This window comes from Microcaecilia unicolor, chromosome 14 (assembly GCF_901765095.1).
Source record: "Microcaecilia unicolor chromosome 14, aMicUni1.1, whole genome shotgun sequence".
Taxonomy (NCBI): domain Eukaryota; kingdom Metazoa; phylum Chordata; class Amphibia; order Gymnophiona; family Siphonopidae; genus Microcaecilia; species Microcaecilia unicolor.
In genome coordinates, this window is record NC_044044.1 from 32,531,975 (window position 1) to 32,545,149 (window position 13,175).

At 42.7% G+C, this 13,175-nt stretch overlaps 1 protein-coding gene across 1 annotated transcript; it reads right to left on the bottom strand.

The window, feature by feature from the left end:
- Positions 1-228: 228 nt before the first annotated feature.
- On the bottom strand, positions 229-5,239 carry LOC115457400 (olfactory receptor 1044-like). The gene is made up of 2 exons (XM_030186818.1): positions 5,119-5,239; positions 229-1,193 (listed from the first exon to the last, which is right to left on the bottom strand). The coding sequence occupies exons 1-2, from the start codon at positions 5,237-5,239 to the stop codon at positions 229-231; spliced, it is 1,086 nt and encodes a 361-aa protein (XP_030042678.1).
- Between the last annotated feature and the right edge of the window lie 7,936 nt (positions 5,240-13,175).

Consider the following 13,175-nt stretch of genomic DNA (forward strand, 5'->3'; position numbering starts at 1 on the left):
AGATTAAAAAAAAAGCTGCTACATTTATTGTTACAGAAAAGAAACAATCAAGTTTACTCTTTAAATATTATTCATTATATTGTACAACTGATTGAGCTACAAATAATCTGTCATTCGAGTACAAGCAGTAATAGAAGCTAAAACTAAAGAATGAAAACCACAAAATTTTCAGATTTATGTTTTGCCAAACAACAGGTTTCTATAGAATTATAAATTGTTTTTGCTTCACTAGATGCTATTTTTGCTTTTGCATTTAATTTTTTTAAATGTATTTTTTATTTCTCGGTTCCTTAGGCTGTAAATGATGGGGTTTAATGTTGGAACCATAGCTGTGTACAATAAGGAGACCATCTTGTCCCGGGCTGATGAATACATTGAGGTGGGTTTCATGTACATGCACAAAATAGACACACAGTAGAGTATAACAGAGGTGAGGTGTGAGGCGCAGGTGGAGAAGGCCTTGTGCCTCCCTTCAGTGCAGCGGATCCTCAGGATGGAGGAGATGATGAAGATGTATGAAGTCAAGATGAGCAGGAAGGGGATGAACCCAACAACGATTCCATCAACAAATATCCACATCGCCACTCTATGAGTGTCACTGCAGGAGAGTTTCATCAGTACAGAAGGGTCACAAAAGAAATGATTAATGACATTAGATTTGCAGTAAGATAACTGGGATAACATGTTTGCTACAGGAAATGAGGCAAGAAAAGCAGTAACCCAGGAACTGGAAGCCAGCAAGAGACAAATGCTTTTGTTCATGATAAGTGAGTAACGTAGGGGGTTGCAGATTGCCACATAACGGTCATATGCCATTTCGGTGAGAAGGAGATATTCTATGGCTGAGAAATACATAAAGAAGTAGACCTGGGTGATACACGCATGGAAAGAAATGGAGTAGTTCTGGGTTAGGTAGCTGTCCAGCATTTTCAGGAGGGTGAGAGAGGTGGAGCAGATGTCCATGATTGACAGGTTGCTGAGGAAGAAGTACATGGGCTTGTGGAGCTGAGGGTTGGCACACATCAACACCAGAAACACAAAGTTCCCCAGAACAGAGATCAGGTAGATCAGAAGAACCGTCCCACAGATGAGACCCTGCAACTGGGGGTGGTCAGAAAATCCCAGAAGAATGAATTCTGTCACTGATGTCTGATTCCTCTCTCCCATGGAGTGAGGGCTCTTCACCTGATAACCTATAAACAGACAAAGAGATAAAACATTGTGGGCCCTTTTACCAAACTGTGGGGGAAAAGACTCTGCACTGGTGGCAGAAGCTGTTTTTCCTGTGTTCCAGGGCCATTTTACCACAGCAGGTAAAAAGATCCTGGGCACACTTGGCCATGCAGTAAGAGAACTCTTACCATATGGCCATGCGATAGGGAGATATAAACAGACAATGCCTTCCACGTGATGAAAATGTATTTAACTGCAATAATGTCAACCACTTATAACGAAGACCGACGATGGCCAGCGTTTCGTACTGCTGCTTCAGGGTCTTGGTGGTGGAATCATCTTTGAAACCGGCTGTAGTTAAGCTGTTCAGTGTCTCTCTGGGCTTGGGGCGAGGGGAGAATAAACTAGCTCTAGCAGCAGAAACGACAAGTGTCAGTAGCAAGTGCATCTGAAAGATAAGTGGTCTTTCAGTCTCCAGAATTTCTCTCTGCATATCTAACCACTGTTACTGTTGATATAGCATGTATTATTTGAAAGTTGTACAGCAATTAAAGGTAACTAGTGACTTCATAGCAATTTCGAAGGGTTTTTTTGGGGCCAGTGATGAACAGAAGATCTTGTACAATCCATTTTAGCTCCAGTAGATTGTATTAATCAAGGAGCTCTGTGAGGCCATTTTTCCTTTGTTAAAAGTGGTTGACATTATTGCAGTTAAAATACATTTTCATCACGTGGAAGGCATTGTCTGTTTATATCTAGTGATTGTGTGTTGTTCCACATCCTAATGCATTTGATAGGGAGTCCTTACCACCACCCACCGAGGTGATGATAAGGGCTCCTGCGCTAACCTGATGTTAACTGGGCAGCTTGCATTGATGCCCACATACTGCTGGGTTACCGTCATGCAAGCCATTTCCAGGGGTTTTGCTTTTCTCCCAGAAATGGCTTATGCTTGGGGTGGAAATACCACAGGCAACTGTGTTGGGCTGGTGTACTTCCAAAAGAGTGAACGGTAAAAGGGCCCCTTATATTGCTATTTTCTTTTTCTTCTAAATTTATTTTGTGATTGAACCAAATTAATTACTGAATAGTCTTTAAGATGTCCAGGTAAACATTCAAGAGCTAATAAAAGTTCCTTAAGTACATAAGTATTGCCATACTGGGAAAGACCAAAGGTCCATCAAGCCCAGCATCCTGTTTCCAACAGTGGCCAATCCAGGTCACAAATACCTGGCAAGACCCCAAAAAAGTACAAAACATTTTGTACTGCTTATCCCAGAAATAGTGGATTTTCCCCAAGTCCATTTAATAACGGTCTATGGACTTTTCCTTTAGGAAGCCGTCCAAACCTTTTTAAAACTCTGCTAAGCTAACCGCCTTTACCACATTCTCTGACAACGAATTTCCGAGTTTGATTACACGTTGAGTGAAGAAACATTTTCTCCGATTCATTTTAAATTTACTACATTGTAGCTTCATCACATGCCCCCTAGTCCTAGTATTTTTGGTTTTAATGACAAGAAATTATTCTGAATGCTTAATCTGGACTTTAATACAAGAGTTCTCTGATTAGGCAGTGATAGAGCTGAGGATTGGAGCTGAGATGAAGGAATATAAGGTGACTCTTCCCTAATCACTGAAAACACAGCTACTTGTTAGAGTCTGTGCTTTGGAGGGAAGGGGGGCACAGCAGAGTTTCTTAAAGGAATCAACATTTTATTGCCAGTACTTCAGAAAATGATGAGAAGGGGTCTGTAGATTTAGGTGAATGTGTTTTTCCCAACAACCTTTGAGGTAATGGGGTTATGGGATGGGTTCAAGTGTGGGGGAATGAGTTCTCATGGAGGCTCTGGTTGAGAGGGAGGGATGCAGCCATCTTTAGGGATAAATCTAGTTAATTTGACATAGGAGTTTTTTCACCCTTAAATCTTAAAGTTATCCTAAATTTGCCATTGCTGCAAAGTTTACTGAAATTTCATCTGAAAGTGACTTTCCCAAAAGTGTAAACAGACAGTCTGTGACAGAGTCGGGGATTATTACTGGGACACGGGGACTAAAATTGTTACACCCAATAGCAGACCTCAAATGAAACACAATTTCTTCATTGGGAGTAGACCTTGTTATTAGTTATTTCCTGGGACGGGCACTGCATTTTCAGTTAGATGTATATCTTAAAAGTTTGTCAGTTAAATAAATCAAGTTAAGCTTAAGGTGAGAGCACATAATTTTGGAAAAGGCATCTGTGTTTTACGGAGCAGCAGTACCTGTGGAACTGAAAAATGATCAGTCATTTGTGTTGAAAACATAATGATCTCTTTATTCAGTGCCTGTGCCTGGACGTTACCCTGGCGTTGAAATCCGGGTGAGATTCAGCCCACAGTAGTCAAAGGCTGTAAAACCACAGAATGCCACTGGCATAGTATCAAGTGGGTTGTAGTAAATTAAGTTAATATATCTGCATAATATTGAATTAATTTACAAATTTATAAACTGCTTTTTCAACTAAATGTATGTACAAAAACAGTTTATGCAACACATACATTTTAAGACATACATATACTAATAATATAACACTCTATAATAGGATAGAATGTGAGTTGTTGAGTTTATTACTTTTTTACACTATGTATTACAAACATGTTATATGATCAGGATTTCATGCTGTTAATAATATTAATACCTTGTTCTATGTAATCAGAAGGCCTTGTCAGTTCTACTTTTGGTATATTGTGAGCCACATTCAACTTGAATCCATTTTGAGATAGTGTGGTATATAAATCTCATAAATAAATAAACAGACATTCTCTTTCTAATTATTATCAGTGAAATTCCTTGAAATAAGCCACGCTGCAATACAGACACAGCCCATTGAATGTGAACGGGCTGTGTCAGCATTACCACCCCATAGACCACTAGCATGGCTTTGTAAAAGGAGGCCAAAGTTACTAACAATATTCAGACATTCGATTATCATATTTCCTTCCTAATCAGCCCTAGAAATGATTCCAGAAAGCCAGTGCCACCTTATGAAAACTTGCTTCCTGGTCTAACTAGTCAGAAGTCCTTTGGTCCAGGGATCACCCATAAGAACATAAGCATTGCCATACGGGGACAGACCAAAGGTCCATCAAGCCCAGTATCCTGTTTCCAGCAGTGACCAATCCAGGTCACAAGTACCTGGCATGATCCAGTGCAGTAAACCAGATGTTATGCTGCTTATTCTAGAAATAAGCAGTGAATTTCCTCAATTCCATCTTAATATTGGCTTATGGACTTTTCTTTTAGGAAATTATCCAAACCTTTTTTAAACCCTGCTAAGTTAATTGCTATACTGTTATAGCAGAACACAAAGGTCCAGCCCTCACATTCCTGAATATTGTCTCTTTCAATTATCCTGGACTCATGTCTCATAATGCATGAAACACCAAAGTCAACAGTTTCCAGCTTAATGTACAGTTGGTGGGAGTCACCTTTTTTTTTAAACACTGACCCCCAACTGAATAAAATGTCCATAGAACATCTGGGGGATGAAACCCATATATCCCATACCTAATATTTAAGTTATTTAATGGCCACTTATTGTCCATGTGATTATGGTCCGGATAATTTGTTTAGTGATAATATTCAGCCGATAAATGGATGAACTGTCGCAGATGTTACTTGTTTTATTGTCCTTCTGTCTTTTAGTCTTAGGTGCTGTTTCCCATCCGGAACAGAGCCTCCTCCCCTGAAGAAAGGACATCACTATATTAAGCTGAATGTGCCACAATTTAGCATCAAATGAAACACAGGACCTGAGCTGTCCAGGGTCCTGCAGATGAGAAACAATCTGTTTATTTCTTTGAACATCTGCGACTTTGGAACAGAAAGAGGGGACCATTATGTAACCCCCACCCTCACCTCACAGACTCTCCATATAATAACTACAGTGGTAGATGCACTTACGAGATCTGCAGGATCCTTGGTCTTCATGTCCTCGCTGACTCGAAGAGAGACATTGGGCCGGAGGTATAAAGCAAAGAGTCTGCAGGATGAGAGTCCAGCGTACTGGAAGATTATAGAGCATCCTCACTTCTCTTTCCTATTTATCTAAATCTTCAGAACTAATCTCTATCTGTAAGATCATTGATCGGCAAAGAGATCTCCCCTGAGATTTAATCTCTTCAGGGCAAAAGTATTTCTACTAGTTGGAAAATTTTGCCATTGATCAGCACAGAGATTAAATCTCTTTGGGGCAAAAGTGATTCTACTAGTTGGAAAGTTGTGCCTGGCTGTTTCAGGAAGTAGTGGGAGAGTGAGCTTATTTTGTAAATCGTATCCTGCCCTTCCTGGGGGAGGGTGAGGGGATATCTCAGAACTCACTACAGTTGAAGACAACATCCTGCTTATTTTCGAAGGAGATCGCCGGCCATCTTCCAACACAAATCGGGAGATGGCTGGCCATCTCCTGAACCTAGCCAAATCAGTATAATCGAAAGCCGATTTTGGCTGGCTCCAACTGCTTTCCATCGCAGAGCCGGCCAAAGTTAAAGGGGGCGTGTTGGCAGGGTATGGAAGGCGGGACGGGGGCGTGGTTATGATATGGCCAGCTTCGGCCGATAATGGAGAAAAGAAGGCCGGCTCTGATGAGCACTTCGCCGGCTTCACTTGGTCCATTTATTTTTAGGACCAAGCCCCAAAAAGTGCCCCAATTGACCAGATGACCACCGGAGAGAATCGGGGATCACCTCCCCTTACTCCCCCAGTGGTCACCAACCCCCTCCCACCCCAAAAAACAATTTAAAACATTTTTTGCCATCCTCTATGCCAGCCTGAAGTGTCATACCCAGCTCCCTGACAGCAGTATGCAGGTCCCTGGAGCAGTTTTTTGTGGGTGCAGTGCATGTCCGGCAGGTGGACCCAGACCTATCCCCCCTGCCTGTTACACTTGTGGTAAATGGGAGGCCTCCAAACCCACTGTACCCACATGTAGGTGCCCCCCTTCACCCCTTAGGGCTATGGTAGTGGTGGAGAGTTGTGGAGAGTGGGTTTTGGGGGGTGGGATTTGGGGGGGCTCAGCACCCAAGGTAAGGGAGCTATGCACCTGGGACCAATTTTTGAAGTCCACTTCAGTGCTCTGAAATTCGTTGCCGGAGAACATGGTGAAGGCGATTGGCTTCGCAGAGTTTAAAAAGGGGTTGGACGGTTTCCTAAAGGACAAGTCCATAAACCACTACTAAATGGACTTGGGAAAAATCCACAATTCCAGGAATAACATGTATAGAATGTTTGTACGTTTGGGAAGCTTGGCAGGTACCCTTGGCCTGGATTGGCCGCTGTCGTGGACAGGATGCTGGGCTCGATGGACCCTTGGTCTTTTCCCAGTGTGGCATTACTTATGTACTTATGTACTTCATAATTATACTTCATTTATGTGAGGGGTCCTTTTTAGCATGCGTTAGAGATGCCCATATATTTCTATGGGCATGAACTAATTATTGGTACATGCTAAAAATGCTAGTGCACCTCTGTAGAAGACCCCGCCCCCCATAATCTGTAAGTTAATGAGTATTTGGAATACAAGGTGAAGTGAAAGAAAGAAATTCACAGAATTCTCAGGTTTACATTCCACAAAAGGACAAGTTTCAGGGGTTTTTTTGTAAGACTTCTGTTGCTTTTGAAGACACGTTTAATTTTTTTTAACCACTGCTCTTGCTTTTGTGTCTAATTTTTCTTAATGTATTTTTTATTTCTCGGTTCCTCAGGGTATAAATGATAGGGTTTAATGTTGGAATCATAGCAGTGTACAGTAAGGAGAAGAGTTTGTCCTGGCCTGGTGAATACACCGAGGTCGGTCTCATGTACATGCACATAATAGTCATATAGAATAGTATAACTGAAGTGAGGTGGGAGGCGCAGGTGGAAAAGGCCTTGAGTCTTCCATCAGTGCAATGGATGCTCAAGATGGCAGAAATAATGAAGATGTATGAAGTCAGGGTTAGCAGGAAGGGAATGAATCCTACAAAGATTCCTTCAACAAATATCACATTCTCCAGTTGATGAGTGTCACTGCAGGAAAGTTTCATCAGTGCTGAAGGGTCACAGAAGAAGTGATCAATCTCATTGGATCTACAATAGAACAACTGAGATATCATATATGGCACAGGGAGCACTCCAAAAAAGCTAATGACCCAGGAACCAGCAGCCAGAAGGATACAGATGCTCTTCTTCATGATGAGAGAGTAACGTAAGGGGTTACAGATCGCCACATAACGATCGTATGCCATGGCACTGAGAAGAAAAAGTTCTGTGCCTGTGAAATAAATAAATAAGTAGACTTGGGTCATACATGCAGGGAAAGAAATGGACTTGTTCTGGGTTAGGTAGCTGTCCAGCATTTTCAGGAGGGTGAGAGAGGTGGAACAGATGTCCAGGATGGACAGGTTGCTGAGAAAGAAGTACATGGGCTTGTGGAGGTGAGGGTCGGCACACATCAACATCAAAAACACAAAGTTCCCCAGCACTGCGATCAGGTAGATCAGAAGAACAGTCCCACAGATGACACCCTGCAGCAGGGGATGGTCAGAGAATCCCAGGAGAATGAATTCTGTCACTGATGTCTGATTCTTTTCTCGCATTGGATCAAAACTCTTCACCTGATAACCTATAAACAGAGAAAGAGAAGAAAGGTACAACTATACTGCTCTCTCTTGCTTTCAAACATATGTTATGATTCAAGTGACCTAATCATTGAATGGTCCTAGGGATATCTCCTTTTCCAAGAGATATCCAAGATATAAAACAGTGCAACTGAATGTTAGCCTTGACCTTAACGTGAAAATCCTCAGACAAGCCAGCAGTGACAGAGCTGGGGATTAGAACTGGAATTCTAGAATAGAAAGAGGGGCATAATCGAAAGGGACGCCCAAGTTTTGCTGAGGACATCCTCGCAAAACGTCTCAGTGTAGTGGTGGGGAAACCCATATTATTGAAACAAGATGGACGTCCATCTTTTGTTTCGATAATACGGTCAGGGATGCCCAAATCTTGACATTTAGGCGTCGACTTGGTCATTTCTGATTTTCGGCGATAATGGAAACTAGGACGCCTATCTCAGAAACGACCAAATGCAAGCCCTTTGGTCATGGGAGGAGCCAGCATTCGTAGTGCACTGGTCCCCCTGACATGCCAGGACACCAACCAGGCACCCTAGGGGGCACTGCAGTGGACTTCAGAAATTGCTCCCAGGTACATAGCTTCCTTGTTTGCTGAGCCCCCCAAACCCCCCACCCACAACTGTACACCACTACCATAGCCCTTACAGGTGAAGGGGGGCACCTAGATGTGGGTACAGTGGGTTTGTGGTGAGATTTGAAGGGCTCACATGTACCACCACAAGTGTAACAGGTAGGAGGGGATGGGTCTTGGTTCACCTGCCTGAAGTGTACTGCACCCACTAAACCTGTTCCAGGGACCTGCATACTGCTGTCATGGACCTGAGTATGACATTTGAGGCTGGCACAAAATATTTTTAAAGATGTTTTTTGAGGGTGGGAGGGGGTTAGTGACCACTGGGGGAGTAAGGGGAGGTCATCTCCGATTCTCTCCAGTGGTCATCTGGTCAGTTCAGGCACCTTTTTGTGGCTTGGTCGTAAGAAAAACAGGACCAAGTAAAGTCGTCCAAGTGCTCGTCAGGAACTTCCTTTTTTTTCCATTATGTGTCAAGGATACCCATGTGTTAGGCATGCCCAAGTCCCACCTTCGCTATGCCTCCAACATGCCCCCGTGAATTTTGGTTGTCCCCGCGACGGAAAGCAGTTGAGGACACCCAAAATCGGCTTTCGATTATACCGTTTAGGGCGACCCTGGGAGAAGGACGCCCATCTTCCAATTTGTGTTGAAAGATGGGTGTCCTTCTCTTTTTCGAAAATTAGCCTGAAAGTGAATCATCTTGGATAATGCATACTCATCGAGTTATTTAAAGAGCCAGACACAATTAGAATGTGGGGAGGATAGTGGACAGTGAGAGTGGGACCTGAGGAGTTCTGCCAGAGGGAGAAGAGGCTGTAATGTAGTTGGAAATTTGTGAGGAGAGAGAGTGGCTGCAGCGCTTGGGTATATGTTTTCTCTGTCATGGGTTTGGGGGCAATGTGACTGCCTGGTGTGGGGGAGAATGTCTGTGTCATGGCATCTTCTGATGGGGAGGTGTCCTGCCAACCTCAAATCTAGCTGGCAGTGTTTGGCTGAAAATTGATCCAGAGGTGATCCCCAGAGATTCAGAGACAGCTGTGGTTTAGAACCGAGGCGGATGTAATGAAAGGATTTCATGGATTGACAAACCTTTGTACCAGTCGGACTCTGATGAAGCCTGATTTCATCTCTTAGCGAGTCACCTCATGTATTTCTCTTGTGCTTCTTCTTTTTCTGTTTTTCAAATGCTTTCTGTCATCACAGAAGAAGAAAATGATGTAAGTGATTCAAAAGAGAGTCTCAGACTTACATATAGTTCACTTAAAGATGGAAAATATCACAAGCAATGTATACGGGGAAAAACCAACGGGGGTCAATATTTGGCCAGCAGCACACAGCAATTTGCTGACCACCATTGGTGTTATGCCAGGCCTCGTCCCCGGACTCTGGCATTACATTTCCAGGTTAATGGAGCTGGCTAAATTTATCACCGATTAAGTGCGATATTCAACTCTTAGCTGGCTATGGGGCAACACTAAGGGATAGCACTGGTTTTTATCCAGTTAATCCAGTTACCTTTTATGGTTACGTGCTGACTCCACCCCCAAAATAGCCGGTTCTCAGTTCAGCATTAACCGGCTATTAACGGTTGGCCCTGAACAACTGATTTAAAGTATAGGCATCTTGAAAGAGGAATGTCTAGAGCTCAGTGTTATTTTGTGGGGAATAAGCAGAGGAGTAGCCTAATGGTTAGTGCAGTGGACAGAGATCCTGGAGAAATGGGTTCGATTCCCACTGCAGCCCCTTGTGATCCTGGGCAAGTCACTTAGGTGCCCTTTTACTAAGGTGCACAGAAAAATAAGGCCTGCGCTGTTGTAAGGTGCATGTTTTGGATGTGCGCAGGTCCATTTTTCATCATGCCTTTTTTTTGTGGCTGAAAATTGGAAGTGTGGCAAAATTAAAACCAGCGCATGTCCGTTTTTGGTCCTGAGACCGTACCGCCACCCATAGCAGCAAGGTCTCACACATGAACCAGGTGGTAATCATCAGCGCGTGTACGCTGCCAATTACCGCTGGGTAAGCGCCACACGGTAGAAAATTTCTACCGTGCGTCAAAAATGCAATAACATCCCGTGCATGGCATGCGGAAGCTGGGCGGTAGTTCCAATTGTACACGGGTTGGATGTGCATAGGCACCTACGCGCCTTAGTACATAAGTACATAAGCATCGCCATGCTGGGACAGCGGCCAAAAGAACAAGCAATTTGTCCCGCCTATCCTAGAAATACTGTGTTATTCCCTCGTCTATTCAATAACATTCTATGGCTTTTCCCTCTAGGAAGCCATACAAACCTTTTTTGAAGTCCGCTAAGTCCTTAACCACCTTTTCTGGCAGTGAATTCCAGAGTTTAACTACTCGTTGAGTGAAGGTAAATTTCCTCCAGTTCGTTTTAAATTTACCACACTGCAGCTTAATCCTCCATTGCCCCAGGTACAAAAACTTAGATTGTGAGTCTTGTAGGGACAGAGAAAGCACCTGCATATAATGTTTACAGTGTTGCGTACGTCTAATAGCACTATAGAAATGATTAGTAGTAAAAGCATTGATGCAGGTTGTTATAATTACATGAGCGGCATGTCACAGACACCACAGCATTCTTTTACATCACTGACTGTTCCTAGGTCATCAAACTCCACATTTACAGTTAAAACGCCACCCATCACATATCCAGGAGACAACGACAATGACCTTGACTATCTTTCCAACCAAAATTCCATCCGCTTATCCTGTACCCATCGCCCTCCCGCCTCTTCTGCCCTTGCTTGCACCTCTCCTACTCCTTCACCCCTGTCCTTCTCTACCTACCTATCACTTTTGTTATTCTGTTATATTTAACTTTTATTTTCTTATCAAAATCCTGTAATCCTTATTACTATATAAGCCGCATTGAACCTGCTTTGAGTGGGAAAGTGCGGGGTACAAATGTAATAATAAATAAATAAATAAAACAGTAACTGAAGAATGTAAAATGAGACCAGGGAATTCAGGTTCCTTCACTCTCAAACCTGCAAGGGAAAAAAGTATCCACAGACTCTTGTACCTATTTCTTGTACAGTTAGCTTTGGTAGGAAAATAACACATACAGACATGATGTTTCTCCCCTGAAACGATAACAACCCCATTAACCTTTTCAGGTGAGATTAAAAGCCCCCAAAAAACCTTTCAATGAGAGACTAAATAAGCTGAAATCTGCAGGCTTCAACGAACCAGTTTCTGTAGATTTACTGACAGTAAAATTCACCGAACTATGGATAGGAAAAAAGGGACATTACAGTTTGTGATCAAAATGTCTAAAATTCTCAGATTTTCATCTTTCAGAACCAGCCAGGCCTTTTCTTCAGTTCCAGAATTATCCAGGACTGAGGTGTTTTATGGTAATCTCTCCCACCTCATTCTCAACCATTTCGTTTTAGACAGCTTATTCATGAACCATAAGTTGGGCTTAGATACTGCAGTTCATATAGCTTCAGCCAAACTCTTGTAACAAATTATTAATTCTATCTCTGGACCTCTGAATCCGTACGGAAACCGACTGATACTCAACAGAAGCAGGAGAACCGCTGAGAGTCTGCTCAGCAAAGACCTCAGCTGAAAAATTAAGAGCTCGGTATTGAAAGGGTTTAACCAGCAAAGTGATAAATTTACTTACTGCAGCTGTAGAATCGGCAGGGTTTATATCCTCACTGGTCCTCGGACAGGGGGAATTTTATAAATCAGAATGTGCAGACCGAGAGTCCAGACCACTGGAAGATTACAGAGCGCCATCACTTCACTCTGCTATTTATCCTAAATATTCAGGACAATTCCTGACCGTAGGGAGATCACTGATTAGTAAAAGGGTTTCCATCTACTATTCCTTCATTCTGGTCTCAGAAGAAAGTTGTTCCATTAGTGTAAAAGTTTTGTCAGACTTTTGCATATGTAAATCACCTGACGTCCCTCAGGTTTTACACAAACCTTTGGTCTCCTCTAATATTTGGCATCTAGACCGGTGTTTTCCATCCCTCTCATGGAGACACAGCTAAGCCAGTCAGGTGTACATCAAAAATATTAACAACATAGAAAGGACAAGAAAGAGGCTCCTGGCTGGTTAAAATTACTTGTTCGGGGCTGTCCAGGGATATTCAGTGCAAGGCAATTAACCAGATTATTCCAGTGTATTTTCCCCTCTATTACTTAAACTGAAACTGACTATGGTGTCAGGAACAGAGTTGGGATGAAGTCGGCACTTATGCAGTTGTGCTGGTATTTATTTATTTATTTGTTACATTTGTATCCCACCTTTTCCCACTTATTAGTAGGCTCAAGGTGGCTTACATAGTTCTGGAGAGGTGGTTACAGACTCTGGTGTGAACAAATACAGTATAGGGGTACTATTACACAGAAGGAAGATACAAGTCCTTCTCTAACTACACCTTTACCTCCTCTGTTATAAGAAAATAAGAATAGCTGTATTGGGTTACACCAATGGTCCATCAGACCCAGAATCCTACTCCCAACAGTGACCAATTCGGGTCATAAGTACCTGACAGAATCCCAATAGTATTAAGATTAATGCTACTAATACCAGGGAAAGCCACTGCTTGTCTATCTCAATACCAGACTATGGACCTTTTCCTCCAGGAACTTGTCAAAACCTTTTTAAACCCAGATACAGAAACTAGCAATAGCACAACCTCTGGCAATGAGTTCCAGAGCGTAACTGGTATTATTGTATGTATGAGACCGGTCACCATATATTCACCAGCCCAGGACAAGGTCTTCTCCTTAT

Excerpts from the sequence above, each read along its gene's own strand:
- LOC115457400 (XM_030186818.1), bottom strand. The coding sequence starts at position 5,239 with ATGCTCTATAATCTTCCAGTACGCTGGACTCTCATCCTGCAGACTCTT. Across the intron at positions 1,194-5,118 it reads CCAAGGATCCTGCAGATCTC|GTTATCAGGTGAAGAGCCCT; the intron begins GTAAGTGCATCT and ends GTCTGTTTATAG.